At 37.4% G+C, this 23,164-nt stretch overlaps 1 protein-coding gene across 1 annotated transcript in view; it reads left to right on the forward strand.

Moving 5' to 3' along the window:
* The window catches only part of RAB27B (RAB27B, member RAS oncogene family), a 68,554-nt gene that overhangs the window by 32,606 nt on the left and 12,784 nt on the right, over positions 1-23,164 (forward strand). The window contains exons 2-3 of the mRNA XM_049900238.1: positions 16,960-17,131; positions 19,071-19,156. Of these exons, the coding sequence (XP_049756195.1) occupies positions 16,979-17,131; positions 19,071-19,156 (239 nt within the window). The 5' untranslated portion in view covers positions 16,960-16,978. The remainder of the gene's footprint in view (positions 1-16,959; positions 17,132-19,070; positions 19,157-23,164) is intronic.

The raw sequence follows: 23,164 nt of genomic DNA on the forward strand, positions 1-23,164 counted from the left end.
TGTGTGAGAGACTGACTTGATTTGTAAACTTTCACTTAAAGCACAATAAAAATTAAAAAATATGTATATATTAATGCCTTTGTCTCACTACTGGGATTCAGATTTAATTGGTTTAGGTTACGGCCTGGACATCAGGGAGTTTTAACAGCAGCCAGCTTTGAGAATCACTGAGCTAGGAAAATCTATTCTCCTGTGCCTGGTGACTGATCTCAGGGAAGGCGTTGGTCTCTACTTCCCAGTCCGCTCAATGGGAGATTAGTTCAGCTCTATTGGAGCACAAGGTTGTTGTGAATCTTGGAACAGTCTTAAGAGTAAAAATTCCTACTCTGTTAAAGTAAAAACAGAGATTTATTAAAGGTAGAGACCGCTGAAGCTGGGGAAAACACTGACTCTGATAATGTTTGGGGGGTTACTCCTAAGTTTCAGGGAAACAGACTTTATCATATGTGAGGGAAGAAAATTATATGTAGCTAGAAAAGGATGTTAAGGACATTTTAATAATGGTTTTCAGCAAAAGAAGGGGTTGATTAGCTGTATACCAAGCTTTGCTGATGGCAATCAACAAGAAGAAATTGCTCTAAACTGTAACATGATCACATTAGATTAACTGACTCTCCTCCTCTCCTCTAGTGGATTTTTCTACACTAGAATAATTTGCTGAAGGAAATTATAGTCTCAACCTTCCAGAATAGTTTCCTCTAGACACGCTTTAAAGTGAAGAAAGATGCGCTGAAGTTCCATTCCATCTCAGTATTATTATTTGACAGTGCTTGGATAACCAAACTGTCACGCTTTTTCTCAGTGAGTTTCAATTACGTAGTCCTGATTCGTGAGCTCATTTGCATGTTAGATTGGGTATTGGGACCTTATCCAATAACAAAGATTTTTATAAGTAAGAAATTATTTGTGAGAATTACCCCTACAAAGTGAATTCTAGAGGTTCAGTCTTAGGAGTAGAATTGTGGATTCATATGGTAACTTTATGTTTAACCTTTTGAGAAACTGCCAGACTTTTCCAAAGAAGCTGCACCATTTTATATTCCCACCAGCAGTGTATGAGGATTCTAGTTTCTCCTTATCCTCACCAACACTTATTATTATCTTTGTGATTATAGCTTTGCTAGTGGGTATGCGGAGTCCCTGGGTAGTTTTTTTGGTTTTAGTAAGTATGAGATGGTATATCATTTTGAAAGTATCCACAAAAGTTTTCAATTTTGATGAAGTCTACCTTTTCTTTTCTAAAAAATTTTGTCACCTGGGCTGTTGTTGTGATATATAAGAATCCCTTGTGCAATTTAAGATTGCGAAGATTTATTCCTATGTTTTCTTCTTATAGTTTTAGCACTTATATTTAAGTCTATTATCCATTTTGAGTTAATTTTTGTATGTGGTGTGTGGAAGGGTTCAACTTCACTCTTTTGAATGTCAGTATCCAGTTTCCCCAGTACCATGTGTTGTAAAGATGATTATTTCCTCATTTAATTGCCTTGTTACCCTTCTGTGTGGCTTCTTTCAGAGTTTTTGGAGGGAAATGTTAAAATCATGCCTTAAAGTTGAGTAAGTTAATATTAAATGCTCATAACCATTTTGCAATAGATATAAAAACATTGCAATGGAATATGAAAACAGGCACTTCAGTGATAGGCCAGCTCACTGAAAGATCCTTTCAACTGGTTATCAGAATATCTAAGCAACCCTTAATGTTGTAATTGTGTGGCAATCTTTCAAAACTGGAATTTATGAGTTTGAAGTGAGTTATGTGAAATCAGATTTGAAATAGATGTCCTGCCCATGGCACTATCTTAGCTATAACAATAACTATAGTTGAATTTTCTAAAAAGATTTAAAAAATAAACGCATATTCCTAAAGTAAGCAGAGTCTATTATCAGCATTCTGGAACTCTCTATCAGTAAAGGTCTGATTAGAACCACTATGAATGATATGGAATAAGGGATTTATTAATCATATTAGACATATGCAATTGTGGGAGCTTGCTAGGCAGTCTATGTGAGCCTGTTGTTTTTATGTCTGGTGTTGTGTATGGAGTCAGAAGAACCAGGGTGGGGACCAGGAACATGAAGATTAACATGAACAGGGGGAGAACAAGGTCAAAAAGGAATCTGTGGGGACAAACTGGAACTCATGAGGACAACTGGAACTTGCCTGTCTCTCACCACCTCTAACCTTGATGGAGTAAATGACCTACAGAGGAAGTTGGTACCTTTGCAATAGAACTGCACACACATCTAGCCCAGGATTCAGAAAAGCTAAAGAAGGAGATTTTGTAGGAGCTGGAGAAACTACAACTTTAGTGTTTTACTCTGTGCTAATGAGGTGAGCCTACAGATATTGATGGTGTGTCTGAGCTTCAATAGACCTGTGCCCACAGTATGAACTTGGGTGAATTTGGGATTTCACACATGCAGGTTTCCAGGGTTGTAAAGTTCTAAGCTCTCTCTCTTTATCGATCAATATTTGAGGTTATCAGCATTATCAAAACATTTCTCAGTTACTTTTAACCCATAAACACAAGCCTCCAGAGAAGTTGATTTGAATTTGACACACCAAGTTTGTAAAGTACTATTTTTCCCCTATTGACAATATGCTTACTGGAGGCCAACAGCTTGAATTGTTTGAACGAACCCTGAGATTTGGATTGATTTTGTCTGCTAAACGATGTTTTTAAGCACACATCAATTAGGGCTATGCTTCCTAATCAGGATTACATGTGAGCCTCAGGGTAATGCTAGGCTTTTGCTCCCATGTTCTTCTCAGAAAGTTTCCATTTAGAGCACCTGTCAATATTGTGCTATAACTGGAGACAAAATAGCTTTGTACTTGGCAGGCTCCTGCTGAGTGATAATGATCTGATAATAGGAAGATTCATGAAAAAGAGTTGATCTGAATGGATCGATATTAGTAAATAGAATGATTTAAAAGCTGTTTCAATTCAGGTAAAAATGTCTTGGATTAGAGAGCAGCCCATCTTAATCCCGATTATGAGGACTATTGGCAAGCTTCAGGTTTCTTAGTAAGAACACACCTCAAACAAGTTTGTGTTTTGGTGACTTTAAGTCCAGAATTCCAAGGTCTACTAGAACTTGACCCCACAGCACTCAGTCTCTTTATGGGTGTATAGAAGGTGGAGTAAAACGGGAAAAGTGTATGAACTCATGGACGAAGAAGTTGTGGTGTGGTTGAATTTAGAAGCTAAAGAGTAAGGTTGGAAAGGATGTTTTAAGGCAAAAATGAATGATGTTGGTAGAAAATGAGGACCAATGGACTATTATGAGAGTAAAATGAACTCATGAGGTAATATGACTGGCGCCTTAATTGGTTTTCTAAAGCATTTCACAAATAAGTAGAGATATACAAAAGTATAGATGTCAAATGGGAAATGCATTCAAACAGAGGAAGTTTTAAAAATCATGTGAGAGTAGTTTGTACAACTCCATACAGGTACTTTTGAATTTCTAGATGAAATGGTTAGAAAATTACGACTTTGCAAAATTGAATCAAGCAGAGACAGAGGTTTAAAAATACCAATTACCAAAAAAGAAATAGAAGAGATAATTAAAGAAACCCTCCCATACAAAATTGTCACATCAACAATGGTTTCACATAGAAATTCTTCCAAACATTTAAAGATCAGACAATCTCAATAATACTTAAATTACTATAGAGCACGGTATAATGCAGACTTCAAAACTAGGATTGTATCAAAAAACAAGATGAATCTAATTTATGAATACTAATGCAAAATTAAGTGAAATATAAGAGATAGAACCCAACGGCACCTTAAAAGATGTATCATTAGCTAGTAGAGCTTATTTCAGACTTATAAAGTTGGTTCAATATTAAGAAATATGTTAATAAACTCAAGCTAAAGAGAAAAGCCATAAGATCATCTCAGTAGAGGGAATAAAGGTAATTAATATATTCAGTATCCATTCAGGTTAAAAACAAAACAAAACCAAACAAAAACACCCAGCATGATTCTGAATGGGAATATACTAGAGAATTTCCAGCTAAAACCATTATCAAGATAAAGATATCTACTATCTGTACTACTCTAGCTAATAAAGGTATCAGCCAGTGAGAGTAGATAAGAGAAAACAATTAGAGGCATAAGAATTTGAAACAAAGAACTAAAAATATATCTATTAATAAATGATATTGTGCATTTGAAAGATCCAAAAATTAATTGAAAAACCACTACAAATAATAAGAAAATCTAGCAAAGTATTAGATAATAAAATCAACACACAAAAATCAATAACCCTCATATAACAATATAAGCACTAATATACAGAATATGACAGATGATCCCCAACTTACAAAAACAAATAAATAAAATAAAATACTTAGATGTAAATTTAACAAAAATATCTAAAACCTGTATGAGGCAAACTATTAAGTAACCCTGAAAGTCACGATAGAAGATTTGACCACATGAAAATACATACCAAGATCCAATGTCATAAAGATGTCCCCAAAAGAAGAACAATGAAGAGGGGATAACACTTTCAGATGTAAAATCATTTTATGAATAATCATATTTAAAACAGTGATGCATAAAGACATAATGAGGCCTATAGAACAGAAGAGAAAAGTGCAGAAATAGACCTAATTATATAGGGAAATTCAGAGTATGATAGAGGTGGCATCTCAAACCAGGGAGGAAAAGATAGACTTTTAAATAAGTTGCATTGAAACAACTCAATAATCATTAGGAGATGCAGTGGATCAATTTTACATAACATAAACCCAGTGCCGTCGAGTCGATTCCAACTCATAGCGACCCTATAACATACATTATGATAAATATCAAAAGAGTCTGAGAATTAAATGTAAAAGTGACCCCATTAAAGTACTAGAAGAATATCCTCTATTATTACCTGGGGTGGAGAAATCTTCCTATGATTCAGAATTTTTTTTCTCCTCCCAAAAGCAACAATATCAACAAGAACAAAAATAGTCTGTGTGTCATAAACACCACAAAGTCAAGGGTTCACATAATTTGAAAAGCACAATTAAATTAAAATTAAAATTAAACAGTAATCTTAACTGGATATCTAGGTAGTACCATAACCACACAAAGAAACTCTTTCAACTGACTTTGAAATATAATAGTTTGGCTCTGTAATGTTGACTGTATGCAAAAAAAATCGCAAAAACCTGGGCTATATCATACGGACCAAAATGAAATACCATTTGTGGTTGTGTTGTTGGTAATGTTATTCTGAGCGTATTGTGGAATAAAGTTAATTCATGATTATGCTGGTCCCATTGAGAATCAGGACTTTTAGTATTTTTACTAAAATGCCAGATGTCAGATTGATGAGAGTAAGTTAAAAGCCTGTGGTCCTAAGTTTCAACTAGAAGTATCAACATAAACTCATGTTGTATTTTATTTATTTATTTTTAAAGTTTTTCTTAGCTCTGTCCTCTCGAAAACCTAGGAACAGTGACCCACTCAGTAGTCAGTCCCTAGACTGTGGTTGTTCGATCTTTTTCTACTAAAAGAAACTAGGGCTCCTTACAGAAAAGACTGATTCTAGGAACAAACAATTTGTCACAACGACTAGTAGGGTTGTGTCAAAAAAGACTCAGGAGTCAATATGAGGACGTTCTCATCGTCCAAAGATAGGACAATTTCAACCTTAATAACAGCTGCTTACAATTAACATACATCAAATATATTTAAATCCATGCATTCATGAAGATATAATACTTCCTTCTTTAAAAAAAAATAAGGAGCCCTGGTGGCTCAGTGGTTAAGAGCTCAGCTGCTAACAAAAAAGTCAGTGGTTCGGACCCACCACCCACCCTGTAGGAGAAAGATTACAGGCTTGGAAACCTTTTAGGGCAGATCAACCCTGTCCTATAGGGTCACTATTAGTTGGAATTGACTCTATGGCAATGGAAGAACTATTTCTCACCTTGAGAGGATGCCTCAGAACCAATTCATAATTTTGAAAACTGGTCAATAAAAGGAAAGAATCAAGTATTATTCTGCCTTTCCTATATGGATATTCCTAAAGGGAAGTAAGTGGTCAATGAGAGAAAATATCTCTTTATAAAAGAATTCCAGCTGAGAAATAATGATGGAATTAGACTACCACCCTTTTGCAACCTCTAGTGAGGTTACAATGGATCTAATGGACCTGGGCAAAAATCATCAATGGCAGCTCACATGACAAAAAGAGAGACAATCAGACATTATATGTGTCTCCTGTTGAAAATACTCAATGCTACGTGAAATACTCTTGTCAAAAAGTCAAATTTGCATATATGCATAGACACCTCAGAGATACAATCAGCAAAATCCTGACTATAGAAAATTCTACAGCATCAACAACCTTGTTTTTTCAACAACTAAATTGCAAGATAGAGGAGGTGAACAGATTAGAAGAGACTTAATCAAATCCACCAACTGCAATGGATGGACCTTATTTGGCTGGTGATGTGAACAAGGTATAAAACAATTTATGAGACAACCAGGGAAATTTGACCAATGACTAGATGTTGGATAATGCTAAAAAATTATTGTGCTTATTTATCGGTATGATAATGGACTGTGATTATGATGAACAAACAGAGTCCTTATCTTTTAGATCAGAGGACATTTGGCAATGTCTGGAGACATTGGCTATTGGCATCTCATGGGTAGAGGTTAAGGATGCTGCGAAACATCCTACAATGCACAAGACAGCACGAGAACAAAGACTATCTAACCCAAAATGTCAATAGTGCATTATCATAGTGCAAAATTGTGTAAAAACGGATAAATTTTGTCTGAAAGATATATACTGAATTCTTTATGAATAAAATGTTAAGAAGTCTAACAAAATAATTTGGTAGAGGGAGAGTTTTAGGGCAAATGACACACGATTAACCATATATTGGTAATTTAGATGCCGGATGATAAGTATATAGTGGCTTATTATACCATTCCCTCAAATTTTGTATATTTTTGAAATCTTCCAAAATAAAAAGTTAAAAGAAAAGGAACTTTAGTTTCAAAAGCTATCATAAAAGTAAGCCAAGGTGGAGAGGGGGTGTTGCTTTAGAGAAAAAAAAAAAAGAGTTTGTTGTTGTTAGATACCGTTGGTTCCGATTCTGTGTACAACAGAACCAACAGTGTCTGATCCCGCACCCCTTTTTCGATGACATTATGACCAAGCATAAAGTTCTTCAGGAACTGATCCCTCCTGATAACATATCCAAGGTATGTGAGAGGAAGTCTTGCCTTCCTCACTTCTAAGGAGCATTCTGGCTGTACTTCTTCCAAGAAAGAGTTGTTCATTCTTCTGGCAGTTCATGGTATACTCAGTAACTTCACAAACATTATCATTCAAAGGCATCAGTTCTTTTTTGGTCTTCCTTATTCATTGTCTAGCTTTCGCATACATATGAGGCAATTGCAAATACCACAGCTTGAGTCAGGTACAGCTTAGTCCTCAAAGTGACTTCCTAGCTTTTTTTAAAAGAGAGGTCTTTTGCAGCAGACTTGCCTAACATAATGAGTCATCTGATTTCTTGACTGCTGCTTCCATGGGTGTTGATTGTGGATCCAAGTAAAATGAAATCCTTGACAATTTCAGTCTTTTCCCCTTTTATCATGATGTTACTTATTGATCCTGTTGTTTGTTTTCTTTATGTTGAGGTGTAGTTCATACTGAAGGCTGTGGTCTTTGATCTTCATCAGCAAGTGCTTCAAGTCCTCTTCACGTTCAGCAACAAGGTTGTGCCATCTGCATAACGCAGGTTGTTAATGTCTTGCTCCTATCTTGATGCCCTGTTCTTCTTCATATAGTTCAGCTTCTCAGATTATTTGCTCAACATACAGATTGAATAAGTATGGTGAAAGGATACAACCCTGACACACACCTTTCCTGATTTTAGACCACAAAGTGTATCCCCTTGTTCTGTATGAACAACTGCTTCTAGGTCTATGTACAGGCTCCACAGGAGCACAATTAATGTTCTGGAATTCCCATTCTTTACAACATTATCCATATTTTGTTATGATTCACACAATTGAATACCTTTGCATAATCAATAAAACTCAGGTAAATATCTTTCAGATATTCTTTGCTTTCAGCCAACATCCATCTGACATCAGCAGTGATGTCCCTCATTCCACGTCCTCTTCTGATCTGGCTTGAATTTCTGGCAGTTCCCTGTTGATGTACTGCTGCAACTGTTTTTGAATTATCTTCAGCATAATTTTACTTGCATGTGATATTAATGATATTGTTTGATAGTTTCTGCATTCCATTGGATCACCTTTCTTTTGAGTGGGCACTAATATTGATCTCTTCTAGTTGGTTGGCCAGTTAGCTGTCTTCCAAATTTCTTGGCATAGACAAGCGAGCACTTCCAGCATTTGTTGAAACATCTCAACTGGTATTCTGTCAATTCCTAGAGCCTAGTTTTTCTCCAGTGCCTTCAGTGCAGCTTGGACCTCTTCCTTCAGTACCACTGGTTCATGATCATATGCAATTTCCTGAAATGTTCAAGTATCGACCAATTCTTTTTAGTACAGTGACTCTGTGTATGCCTTCCATCTCCTTTTGATGTTTCTTGAATTGTTCAATGTTTTGCCTATAGAATCCTTCAATATTGCAACTCTAGGCTTGAATTTTTTCTCCAGTTCTTTCAGCATGAGAAATGTCGAGTGTAGTCTTCTTTTTTTGTTTTCTAACTCCAGGTCTTTGCACATTTCATTATAATACTTTACTTTGTCTTCTTGAGTTGCCGTTTGAAATCTTCTGTTCAGCTCTTTTACTTCATCATTTATTTCTCCCTTTTGCTTTAGCTATTCTATATTCAGGAACAAGCTTCGGAGTCTCTTTTGGCATCCATTTAAGTTTTTTTTTTTTTTTCTTGTCTTTTTGATGACCTTTTGCTTTCTCCATGTATGATGTCCTTTATATCGTCCCACAAATCATCTGGTCTTTGGTCATTAGTGTCCATTGTGTCAATTCTGTTCTCGAGGTGGTCTTTAAATTCAGGTGGGATATGCTCAAGTTCATACTTTGTATCTCGTGGGATTGTTTTAATTTTCTTCAGGTTCAACTTGAATTTGCCTATGAGAATTTATAGTCTGTTCCACAGTTGGCCCTGATCTTATTCTGATTGATGATATTGGGCTTCTCCATCATCTAGTTCCACAGATATACTTGATTTGATTTCATCCAGCAAGGTCCACGTGTATAGTCACTGTTTATGTTGTTGAAAAAAGGCATTTGCTATGAATAAGTCACTGGTCTTGCAAAATTCTATCATGCAATCTCTGGCATTCTTTCTATCACCAAGGCCATATTTTCCAACTACCGATCCTACTTTGTTTCTAACTTTTGTATTCCAGTTACCAGTAATTATCAATGTGTCTCGATTACGTGTTTGATCAATTTCAGGCTGCAGAACTTGGTAAAAATCTTCAATTTCTTCATCTTTGGCATTAGTGGTTGATGCATAAATTTGAAAAATAGTTATAATAACTGATCTTCTTTATATGACTATTATCCTATCACTGACAGCATTGTATTTCAGGATTAAAAAGAGAAAAAGAAAATCATTGTCATCAAGTCAACTCCAACTCATAGTGACCCTATAGGATAGATCTTGAAATGATCTTCTTGTGGATGATTGCAATGCCATTCCTCTTCCATTTTTCTTTCTCGGCATAGTAGACCATACTATTGTTTCATTCAAAATGGTCAGTACCAGTCCACTTCTGCTCACTACCTAGGATATCTATCTTCAAGCTTTGTATTTCATGTTTAGAAAATGTTCAGAGAAATAAAATTATTCATTGGCTTAGAAAAAAAAAAGTGAGTTTAAATCATGGAATAATATGTTAATGGCAATAAATCAGTTTAAAGCTGACCTGTGTTGGTATTTTTATCCTTTACTTCAAGGGTGAGTAAGCTGAACTTCAGAGCTCAGTTAATTCTTTGTTTATTTCTATTCTCTTAGATCACTTGATCACAAAGGGAAACAAAATGGACACTTTGATTTTTCAAAATAGATTTGATTGTTCCAAAAGACACATTAACTATTGTCAACTTAAGTAAAAGTGGTTTGATTAAGTTGACGTTGATTTATTTTTTGAAGTTCGGTTTGAGTATTTCATATTGCATACATCCATTAATTCTAAACAGCTTTTTAAGAAGAATTGAAATAAAAATTAACTACAATAACATTTCCAACAAAACAAAATGCTAAATACAATACACTAAAGCAGATTAATTTTTTTAAAAATCTCATTCCCTCCTGAAACATGCCTTCTCTACTAGTGATGCATAGCCATAGGTCCCTAGAGTAGTACAGCTGTCCATCATTTAATTCTAACCTCCAGCACATGAATGAGACTATGGAAAGCAGTATTTCAAGGTCAGTTAGTGGGTACCACCCTCAAGCTATCATTCAGACAATGAAGTGCCTGCTAAGAGAGAGCCAGACCTCAAAATGTACCCAACACTTGAACCCAACACAAGCCAATCAAATAAAGATAAATGAGAAATATTAAACATCTGTCCATTTCATGCTTGACAGCATTGTTTTATTGAAATCAACTACACTGAATGTAAAGTAATATCACAAATACCTTGTCAGCCAATTTAAATTTTCCAAAGTGCCTTAAGCATATTAAGTTGGTTTTTATTAATTTAGTAAAAGTCACAAGATTTCATCATAGGTTGTCAGGGCATCCCTGAGATTGTTAATTATTGGATTAGCAAAGAACACTGACATTGACATGGGTAATTCTGTCTGTTTAGTAGTCGACACTTAACTGGAGCATTTGCTAAACTTCCCACTAGAGAGCAATGAGTGAATCCTCAGAGCCATGCAAAATGTCATGCAAATAAGAGGCACCAACGAGTGCTGCTAGATGAGTGAATGAATGCTTTCACTGAGAAGCCTTGTCCTCTGAGCTATGACCTAGTCAACCCACAACTTTACATGCTCTCTGTGAGCACAAATCTCACTTTCACAAAGCAAGTACAACTCATAATGATTCTAAAGCACAGAGTAGAACTGCTCCATAGGGTTTCCAAGGAGCGGCTGGTGGATTCAAATTGCTGACATTTCGGTTAGCAGCTGTAGCTCACCATAGCTCTTAACTACTGCACCACCAGGGCACTGGAAAATACCATCCAGATTCCAGATAGTGGTCATTTAATCTAAATCACTTACCTCACATATGAGGAAGGAAGGAGAATCTAACTGCTCTTGAGATTAATGTCATTAGCTTTATAAGTATTAATCTAGACATTTCAACATTAATCTAAATACTGAGCATTAAGTTAAATATTTAAAATAAAACATAATGTCCTATCTAGTGCAAGTGGTTTATACATACATGTAATGTGGTTAAAGAAAACTTACAGAGAAAGAAATTACTTAAATATATTTATTGAGCTCCTACTACATGCCAAGTACTGTTCTGGGCTCTGTGAATCCAGCAGTGGACAAAGGCAATTTAGTCTCTGCACTAATAGAACATACATTGAATAAGAATTAAACATAGCAGGAAAAAAGAGAAAAACTATGGGCAACCTTATTTGCAAAAGGCTAGTTACAAAAATCACATTCCTTTTAATACCCAGGAGAAAATCACTTCCACCCATAGAATGAAAATATTTCTATCTTCTATCTAACCCACTTTTCATTTCAAATCATAGCAAATATTAGTCTTAGATTTTCCTCTGTTAGTAATTAGCAGTCACCACTGCAAGTCACAAAATTTCTCTGCACATGGCTTCCTCATCAGTAAACTGAGGGGCTGGTCTACAAGATGGCATGGATTTTCTTCTGCCTTTAAGAGAGCCTCGTGAGTGTTAAGGAACCCTGGTGGCACAGTGGCTGTAAAGATTGCAGCCTTGGAAACCCTGTGGGGACAATTCTACTCTGTCCTACAGGGTCACTACCAGTCAGAATCTACTCCATGGCAATGAGGTTTGGTTTTCATGGGTGCTGATGAATTTTGATTATTTCCCTTACTCTCTCCAGTCCCTTGTCTCCTCATGAAGAGCTCTGGGGATGGCGCTTTTAGCTTCTGTATCTAAAAGACCCCAAGGCTTTTGTGGTATAGCTTGTGACACCATGATAATGAGATTGAGTCAGACACATTTCCTGAAACTCTGAAGAATTCTGGCGTTTTCTTCCTTTTTAGGTCCATAGAACCAAGAACAGACAAGACCATCAATCATTGTGCAGAAATAAACACTACTGCTAAATTTGTCAGCTTTTCGATCCTTCCCAGATGATTTTTTCAACCTAGTTCTTAGAACAGGAAACCTTGCCAAGGCATTTTTTCTTCTTCTTCTTCTTTTTTTTCTCTTTGTGGTGGTGTACTTGCTGTGCCAAGGATAGAATATTAAGGTCGTAGGATTTTAGGACTGAGAAAATCACATAGTAATAAAAAAAGGAACAGAACCAAATTCAAAGGAATTTTATTTATCTCTAGTTTTTTATGTTATAAAAAATGAGAAATAAAATTCATTTTAAAAAGAAATTTATAGGCAGGCTCTTTCGTATCTACTTTATATGTCAGTTTCCTTAGTCTATTGGTGAAACTAAATGAACCTTTCCACAGTGCCAAGCTTTACTTTCATTTTGGGAAGAATTTGTGCTAAATGCCATAGTGTCCACCACGCTTCATTTATGAAAAGAGCCAGTGTGAATCACAGTGGAACTGATCCATGTTAGTCTGAATTGTTCACTCTGGAAGGTAGCTTGATTGGGAGGTAGCCTCAGTGTTGGCCCCAGGCAGGTTTCTGTACAAATAACAGAGATACAAATTGGCTGCTGATCAGGAATACATGAGGTCACGTAGTTGGCATGTGGTGCTAGTCTCATTCTACAAGCGGGAAGTAATCGCCCACATAATGGTCCTGTGTTGCCTCTCTTCATAGCTAACTACCTCCTATGCTATAAGGTTATACACAACTTCATCTTTCTCTATAAATTTTCCTCAGACCAATGCAGTCCATGAAGATCATTGAATCCAAAGCATACCATCTACTTGACTCACTAACAATCGATTATGTCCTGTCTTGCAAAATTATGTCATATTTTCTTGTGTCCTTATTTAACTTATAACTGTATTCATGTCTGGAACTAGATTATGAATTAGATTTTTTTAATTTGTATCTTTAGGTCTAACACCGTATATTTCAAATATTTAACTAGATTTACTCAAGTTTTAGCCTTTCTAGACACTGTCACAAAAAAAAATCACTGAAAACATAGTAATATTAAGCAAAATTTTGAAGTACATGAATATACCTTCTTGGCTCTTCCAAGGAGCCATTGGATTCTCCAGTTTTATCTTCCATTTACACATCCAGTGGCTTCAATTTCTTTCCTCTGACCATCAAGGCTTGTACCTAGGGAAGAATTTGTCTTTAGTCACTTACACCTTAACCAAAAACCAAAACCAAACCCACTGCTGTTGAGTCAATTCTGACTCACAGCGACCCTATAGGACACAGTAGATCTGCCCTATAGAGTTTCCAAGGAGCACCTGGCAGATTCGAACTGCCGACCCTTTGGTTAGCAATCGTAGCACTTAACCACTATGCCACCAGGGTTTCCACTTACACCTTAGTGAGAATAAACTGAGTTTATTTGTTCTCCCAAGAAACTGAACAGTTTCCTCCAATTTTACTAGTAAAATGACAGGCTCCAATACCCCTCAGACATGTTTGACTGGGTGCGTTTGAACTGTCAGCCTTTCAGTTAGCAGCCAAATGTTTAAGCATTGTACCAACAGGGATCCTTAGATCTTGAGCAGGAGGAAATAAAAGCATTTTGTCAGCATTCTTTCACAATCCATTTGGTCAAAAACTTTCAGCAGCAACGTCCTCCACTACAAAGTCTTGGTAAAACATTCAGAAAGACCAAAACTAAGAAATAATCTCATCTAGCCTCTCAATCAATGCAGATAAAAAAGCCAAGATATTTTCCAAGAAGAATTTCATGTCAATAATTGAGACACTTGTATCCTTTTATTAAGGAATGCAGGTTACTGATGGCTGCTATGCATCTCCTCCTAAGCAGTGATTATGCTTTGTCTAGATATTAAAAAAGAAAAAGAACATTCGTGGTCAGCAAACCTACCCTGAGAGTTCTACTTAGTGGTACAAGAGTGTTACGGGGGGGAGGAAAGCTTTAGAGCAAAAGTATGTATTGGCAGCTCTAAAAACACCCTACCTCAAAAAAACATTAACTAATGAAAGAAATGTATATCCATAATAAATTTAGTAGTATTTAGCAGCAGTATGGTTCAAATACAAGGACATATTTATGTAGAACAATTGTAAATCCGACAAGTGATGTAATGATCCTGAATTATTTGCTAAGGACCTAATTATCATTAAGTAATAATTTCTTTAATAAGAATCAGAACAAAGCTGGTTCCTCTGAGGCAGATTTAAAGATGTCCCAAATGTCCAACTTCTTCAAGCTGATGTACTCTCGTCTCTGCCACCAACCGCTTCCCCACCCTTTAGTACTCTTACTCCCATCTTTGGGTTCAGTAATTCTCTGCAATGTCTCACAGAACTCACAAATTGTACTTGCAGTTTAGTGGTTTATTGGGGGAGTTACATCTCAGGAATCAGAGACAACTTGGCAATAACTGAGTACAGCTTGGGATCAGGATCATCTTCATCGATTAGGACAGTGTCCACCCAGGATAGCTCTCAGCCTCTTCTCAGCCGTACTAGCTGGAGAACCTTCTGTGGGCTGTGCCCACAGGCTAGGTCCCACTTGGGCCTCTGCCTCCAAGCTCCGCTCTGCCTGGCCTCTGCCCGACTCAGACCAGTGTTACAGCTCTTTTGGCTCTGCTAACAAGTGCCCTATGGGGTCACTATGGATCGGAATCGACTCAACAGCAGTGGGTTTGGTTTTTTTAAAACAAGTGACCGGAGGCACCCTGCTGTGTCAGCAAGCCTCCGGCCCAAGGGCATTCAGCTCTCTCTCACTTCATGGGATGGCAAGTCCACCACAGTCACCTCTCCCCAGTCTCCTGTTTGCTGCCACTCATATCACTGCTACTCTCACTAGTACCATCTTGGACCATCACTCACCATCTTCAGTGTTACAGTTCCTTCTTCTCTCTTTCTTCGTATCTCTCTTTCAAAACCTCTGTTGGATTGGCTGCTTATATAAAATAGTCACTCAATCCTATCAGGTGTTTTACGTACCCTATTTGCAAAATAGACTGACTAATCCCCTCAGTAAGCCACAGTCACTTAATTTGAATAGTATATTGACAATCCCTGCAAGGTGCATAAATTAGACCAATCACAGGGTAGGCTGCAGCCCAAGCAGTTTTAGAAACATTTGGCAGCATTCTAACCCCAAAGCCAGAAAGGCCATATAGGAAAAGAAGCCTGGTGCACTGTAATCGTCTTTATCGTTATTTACCCAAAGACATGAAACCTTTTTGTTTTGCCTACTAATTAAAATGACAATGTAAAATAGTAAAGTTTTGTTTTAAATCGATGTACATATACACGAGGCTTATCGTTTTCTTACATTTAGAGAATGATTAGAGTTATCTAGTGATTTTTAGATACGTTCATGGCATAACCTATTAAAAAAAAAAAAAACCTATTACAGAAACGTAATTTTAATTGCCCCAGGGCTCTTGAAGAGTACAACAAAGTATTCTGGATTTTACAGGGTTGGGAGAAATATTCTTCTCTCTCACATAACAAGGAAAGCCATCGTTCCACTCTCGAAAACTCTTCATAGGCCTTCATCTACACAGGATATGATGACCCATTTCTATAACCTACGAATCAGAAAGTTTCACCAAATAGAAAATCATTTGGCTCAACTCAGGAGTGGAAATTTAACCGAGTATTCAGTAGACGATGGGTTGTTCAAACACACATCGTGGTGGTCTTGGTGTAACCAGTGCAGACTGCCAGGCTTGTCCTCACCCACATTTCTTGGAACAACTGAGTATACAAGGCCGAGCCAGGGGAGCCCAGGGCACTGAAAGAAATGACAAGAAGTGACATTGTTCCTTCAGTCAGGAAAAATACCACTGGAGTTAGCATAGCTATGCCTCTTAACTTGCTCATTCCCTCTTGCAAGTCCTGGAAAATATACTACCATGCAGTTAATACAGCAGATTTGCCACTGGAAAGGAGACGCTTCAGTGTTTCAGAATAAAAGGTTTTTCAGCATTGATTTCCAAGTAATGTTTTTAAAGTTAGTCATACCAGTTGTTAAATTTTTAAAATTAAATAGGGAATATTTTGCATGTACATGATAGAAACCTTACTCTGCATAGGTAGATGCAAAATATTTCCTGAGACTTTCCTTTTCTACTAATAAAACAAAACAAAAAACCATTGCTGTTGAGTTGATCCTGACTCATAGTAACCCTATAGGACAGAATAGAACTGCCCCATAGAGTTTCCAAATAGTGCCTAATGGATTTGAACTGCTGACCTTTTGCTTAGCAGCTGCAACACTTAACCACTATGCCACCAGGGTTTCCTCCTTTTCTACTAACCATATGTAATATCAGCCTGTCTCTAGCATACGTGCATCACCGTGGACTGATTTTTCTGTTTTCTGTAACTCTCCTCTTTTTAACATCATATTTCTGACCTCCAAAAGGCACTGGTTTAAAAAAAGGGTTTTTTACTTAAGTTCTCCTATTGCTGTGGCAATGGCTATTTTGGGTATCATATAACTTTGTGCTCCGTATTAACTGACATGGTGTCAAAAGATTTGAACTGAGTGAAATAAAAGATGTACCCTTACCCCTAAGGCTGCTCTGAACAAGCTAATTCAGAATCTAGTAGCATACAGACATTTGATTTTTTAACCTTGAAAACTAGGTTTATGTTGTGTTTTGATACAAGACAAAGGAAAACTAACTTCAGTCATAACTTATCCCTTTTTCCTCTCCTACACAGGCCCACCAAGACCATCACTATGACAGATGGGGACTATGATTACCTGATCAAACTCCTGGCCCTCGGAGACTCAGGGGTGGGGAAAACGACATTTCTTTATAGATATACCGACAATAAATTCAACCCCAAATTCATCACAACAGTTGGAATAGACTTTCGGGAAAAACGTGTGGTGAGTTTTTAACTCTAATGTTAACCTGGTTGCTGATTCCTCCGTATAAAATAAGAATGAAGAAGCTAGGCTTCCCTTGAACATAATGCCCTTCTAAAATCTACCTATGTGGGATCCAAGTGACAACAGCAACTCGAAAGATTAGATAGGAAGCCTAGGGGGCAGTGAGTGCACATTAATGCAGGAGAAACAACTCAGAAAAGGAGGGCGAGGATGGTTGCACAGTTCAAAGAATGTAATCAATGTCACTGAATATACATGTAGAAACTGTTGAATTCATGTATGTTTTGCTGTGTATCTTCTCAGCAACAACGACAAAAATAAAATATTTACGAAAAGAAGCGATGCCTTTTCTTTGCCAGGTATGTCTTTCTTTTATCAAATGAGGTTCATAATCTGTCACTTCCATTTACTTTAGAGTAGTAGTTATTACTATAAAAATCAACTATAAATGCCATCTTACTTAGAAAAATATTGAGTGGCCCTGTTTTTTCACTCTGAAAGTATACAGGGCAACTAAAATAAAAAAAAAAACTTATGGATTCGTATAGTGTGTTTTTTCTGAATTCTAAAGGGATCTTTTAAAACTTGACTTAAATTATTCAGAATCCAAGCACCTTAACTCTTTGATCTGAGTTAGATTCCTCAGTAAGAACAAGTGTTTATTTCCCTATTCTTGAGAAAGAGGTTGAAAAATGTGATTGGCAAATGGCTGGAACATGAGCTTTCTAATTTTCTGCTGCATTTTTATTTATGTGTAGACTCAGCCATCAATCACTGGTTTATTAGGAACAGAATGTGAGACCAATCCATGCTCCTTTCCAAGAGAAGGGGCTTTAAGTGAGAATCACAACCACTTCCTTCTCCCACGCTAGACGCTAGTGACAGGAGTAAGGATAATTGTGACATGTGAGACGTGCAGCATAGGCACATAAGCTTAGCCAGATTGACTGCCACCCAAGGTATCCTTGATTGCCAAGATGGCTGCGGCTTCCAGTTGATGTCACAAAGCTACTCATTCCTTGAGAAGTGGGAAGAAAACAAAAGACATGGTGGTTGGAAGGCCATTGCCTGAGAAGTTAAATCATAATTCCTTATAATATCCTGTACCTTATCTGAAAGTCAATACATTGTAGTGTAGTCTTAGCAAACTTGCTTTCAACCCCTCCTAGAATTTTCCTGCTTCCTACTCGTCCCCCCTGCCCCTACACCCACCACACCACCACTGACCAGGGTATATATAAATTCTTGCAAACTTGTTCCTTTGAAACATTTCCACTAAACCATATTATGGGGGAGCTGAATATTAAAATTGTGATGTTTTCCTTTAAAACTAGAAAATCTGTAATTGTTAAACTTTAAATGTTTCTAAAAGGAGCTTCTGAAGAAATGGCTAGTACAGGAAAGTTTGAAATGCCCTGTGCCAACTTACTGAGAAATTCTGTGCATATTTCATGCATAAGTCCTTAAAAAGATCCCTGTCTCAGTAAAAGATTTCCAGGTATTTATAAAGCACTTTTCTGTTAAAGAAGTGCTTTCGTGTTTATTATTTCATTGAAGTTTGCAGCAACTCTGTGAAGTAGAAGGGATTATGGGTCTCAATTTACAGGTAAGATAATAAGACTCCAACAGGTTAAATGAAGAGTTGGTATGTGAACTTAGAACTTGGGTCCTAACATTTGCTGCCTCCAGGAGGAAATGACAGAAGGTGTCTAATTTAAGTTTGCAGTATGCCTAAATTGTGTTGAAAATCGTATTTGTACTTGACATTTCAAAGTGAGAGTATATGTGATACTTCTGGAAAAGCAGAGCAAATATTTACTCTGCACTATGAACTTTGATTATAGTAATCGAGAAAAAACATGCTGAGTGAACCCAGAGAATTTGAATGTTGACAAAATCCAAGGCAGTATCAGCTGATGCAGATTGTCTATTTCAGGTTTATAACACGCAAGGACCAAATGGATCTTCAGGGAAAGCATTTAAGGTGCATCTTCAGCTTTGGGACACTGCAGGACAAGAGCGGTAATAGTAAATTACTTTTTTTCCAGCTATATACATACCCTAGAAAACATTATTTTGAAACCAATGCTGTATGTGAACTTGGGGGCGTTGGTGGTTCAGTGGTAGAATTCTCGTCTTCCATGTGGGTGACCTGGGACAATGTACTTCCTGCACACCTACCACCTGGTTGTCAGTAGAGACTTGCTGTTACTATGATACTGAACAATTTCAGTGGAATTTCCAGCATAAGACAGACTAAGAAGAAAGGCCTGGCCACCTACTTCCAAAAATCAGCTAGTAAAAACCTTATAGATCACAACTGTCAGATCGACAACCGATCATGGGGATGGTGCAGCATTTGTTCTGTTGTGCATGGGATGGCCTTGAATTGGGGAAACTTGAGGGCAGCTAACAACAACAATGTGAACCTTAAAAAATAATAATAATGTGCAGCTTTTCTCCTGGTTTTAAGGTAGATATTTGTATTGAGAAATAATGGAAATTATTTTTAGTTAATCAGCTATAACTAGCATTGTATATTTGGCATTGTATATTTGGCCCCAGATTTCAAAAATCAGATTTTCAAAAATCTCTATGAAGATTCTTGTTATGGATTGCCTTTGCACTCTTCTAGAAGGAAAAACTTCTCCAGCATTTAACTGAATGAAGATGGGAAATTAACACTACTAGGAGTTGGAATTGGCTCGACGGCAACAAGTTATATGTTGCTTTAATAGAGAGTTGAAGGAAACAGTGTTAAATCCTTTCTCATCTTAGCTCTTGTTCTTCCACACAGACTTTCCATGCACACCATCTGATTGGCTTTGCCCTCTAAGTCTCTGATTGCACCCTTGTCCTCCAGCTAGAGGATCCACATTCCTGATCCTCTTCCACCAGGCCCACCTCACATTCCACTTCCTCTTTGAAGGCTTTCTGAACACCCCAGCTGAAACTAACTCCTTCTGTCTTCCAAATTCCTGCAACACTGTTTCTACCATCCCCTTGGTTACTAAATTAATTAAATACCACTTTGTAATAAGCATATCTTCTATTTTTGTCCCCAAGGGTTATTTAATTGTTCACCTCATGACCTTGTCATCCCAACTAAATTGTCTTCGTAAGAGGCGAGATCTTGCCTGGTTTTCAGTATTGTTTCTGCTGTAATGCCCAAGAATAAGTACTCAGTAGACAATAGTAAAAGAGCCCTAGTGGTACAATGGTTAAGTGCTTGGCTGCTAATCGAAAGGTCAATGGTTTGAACCCATCAATGGCTCCTCAGAAGAAAAGACCTGGCGATCTGCTCCTGTAAAGATTACAGCCAAGGAAACTCTACGTGGCAGTTCTACTCTGCCCTATAGTCGCTATGAGTAGGAATCGACTGACAGCACACAACCACCACCACAAACAATAGTAGCGATTGCCTAGGACTGGGGATGCTGTTCCATTATTGATGAAAACATATTTCTTTGCCATCCAAGGTTTTGAAGTATTAAAGACCCAAAACTAATGAAGGTTTTCAGTATTAGATTAAATAAAACTTGGCAGTAGGTCAGCATAGAACATATTTAGAAGGCTCATACCTCCAAATTCTACATCACATATCTTAGCATGTTTATGCTTGTAAACACTTCAGTTTTTGAAATGCATCCAAAATGTTCTCACATTCAGTGAGTGGAAATGCCAGGAGAGGTGCTGGGCCCTCTCTGTTAGCTTTTCTGACTGTGAATTCCATTTACACACACCCTTCAACACTGCTGGTTCCTCCCAAGTCATTCCTCACAAGAGTCTCTGCTCACATGTCAGTTTTGTTGTCACAAAGATGTATGTTTTATAGACCAATTTAACTCATTTTTGAAGAAGTAATATGAGAAAATGTGGTTCCCATATGTCCTGGCGCATGATATGTCAGCATACCCTGATGGCAGGCTTCTCTCATCTGTCCTCTTAGACAGCTGCTTGATGGGGGAGATGGGGAATACTAGGGACACTCTTAGTAACACTTGGGCTATTCATCCTTTGAGAATTTTTCATTCTGTATATATAAGCAACAAGACAAACAATATCTCACACCTCAACCCAGTGCCTGAGGACATCTGGCAGTCTAATCCATATAAGGTAATAGCTATTGATAAGAGCAACTTCATGCGAGGCAGGAAAAACCATAGTCCTTGTATAAACCTAAAGGAGACGGGGCACAGCCTCAGCCCCCAGGAGAGAGAAAGAGTAATTATGTAACTCTGGGATCTGTTTCTGTGTGGTTCTGGCTTTCCCACCCTACCAACTTACTGGACAGAATGAGCTGGGTAGATGAAGCCAGAAATCAATTATCTTTCTGCTTGGAAGAAACTCTGAGAAGATTGTGGGATAACAAAGATACTTGGCAGAATAGTCCAGGGGATGAGCCTGGTCCAGTGTGAATGTGTACTACCCATGTTGCTAAAGACACAAAAGGATTGAAGAGTGTTTGCCCCAATAAGAGCAATACAAGCATGTTTTGAGTAATCCTGTCATGTGCTGTGGACATGGTTTTGTCCTCAAATGAGACACACATACACGCACTTAGGGAGAGAACACAGAGAAGTTTTCTTAGCCACAATACCATTATAGTTGAGTAAGAGACAACTTTATGAGTTCAGCTAGTCCCCAAGGAGAGAAAATTTCAATAAAAGCACTATAATCTCCATGTGCTTCCAGCAAATGGTAGGAACAAACCCACAAGAAAAAATTCAGTAATTTTTTTTTTGTGTCTCTACTCTACATTTTTGATCGTGACAATACCCTACAAAAATCCTAACTTGGAAATAAATGGTTGTTAAAATTTCTCTTCTCTCTGCTTTGGTATTAAAAGCGTTCTTCTCCACAGAAGTCATTTTAAGTCTTTAATAATTTCATATCCTTTGCTGATCTCTTTCTTTTTCACTTTCTTTCACTATCTTTAATTTCACAAATATTTAGTGAGCAATTACTATGCTTTGGGCCATGAAAATATATAATGTAGAACATGTTGGAAACACAGCTCCTTTTCTCTTGGAGCTTACAGTCTAGTGTGGAATTTGGGACAAATAACTAGCAATTCCCCCATGTGTCTGTCAGTTTGTTGTACTGTGGAGGCTTCTGTGTTGCTGTGATGCTGGAAGCTATGCCACCGGTATTCATATACAGCAGGGTCACCCATGGAGAACAGGTTTCAGCTGAGCTTCCAGACTAAGACAGACTAGGAAGAAGGACCTGGCAATCTACTTCTGAAAAGCATTAGCCAGTGAAAACATTAGGAATAGCAGCAGAACATTGTCTGATATAGTGCTGGAAGATGAGCCCCCCAGGTTAGAAGGCACTCAGAATATGACTGGGGAAGAGCTGCCTCCTCAAAAGAGAGTCAACCTTAATGACGTGGTTGGACTCAAGCTTTCGGGACCTTCATTTGCTGATGTGGCACGACTCAAAATGAGAAGAAACAGCTGCAAACATCCATTAATAATCGGAACCTGGAATGTACGAAGTATGAATCTAGGAAAATTGGAAATAGTCAAAAATGAAATGGAACACATAAACATCGATATCCTAGGCATTAGTGAGCTGAAATGGACTGGTAGTGGCCATTCTGAATTGGACAAACATATAGTCTACTATGCTGGGAACGACAACTTGAAGAGGAATGGTGTTGCATTCATTGTCAAAAAGAACGTTTCAAAATCTATCCTGAAGTACAGCGCTGTCAGTGATAGGATAATACCCATACGCCTACAAGGAAGACTAGTTAATACGACTATTATTCAAATTTACGCACCAACCACTAGGGCCAAAGATGAAGAAATAAAAGATTTTTATCAGCTGCTACAGTCCGAAATTGATCGAACATGCAATCAAGATGCATTGATAATTACTGGCGATTGAAATGCTTAAGTTGGAAACAAAGAAGAAGGATCAGTAGTTGGAAACTATGGCCTTGGGGATAGAAACAATGCCAGAGATTGAATGATAGAATTTTGCAAGACCTATGACTTCTTCATGCAAATGCCTTCTTTCACC

This window comes from Elephas maximus, chromosome 11 (genome assembly GCF_024166365.1).
Source record: "Elephas maximus indicus isolate mEleMax1 chromosome 11, mEleMax1 primary haplotype, whole genome shotgun sequence".
Classification (NCBI taxonomy): Eukaryota; Metazoa; Chordata; class Mammalia; order Proboscidea; family Elephantidae; genus Elephas; species Elephas maximus.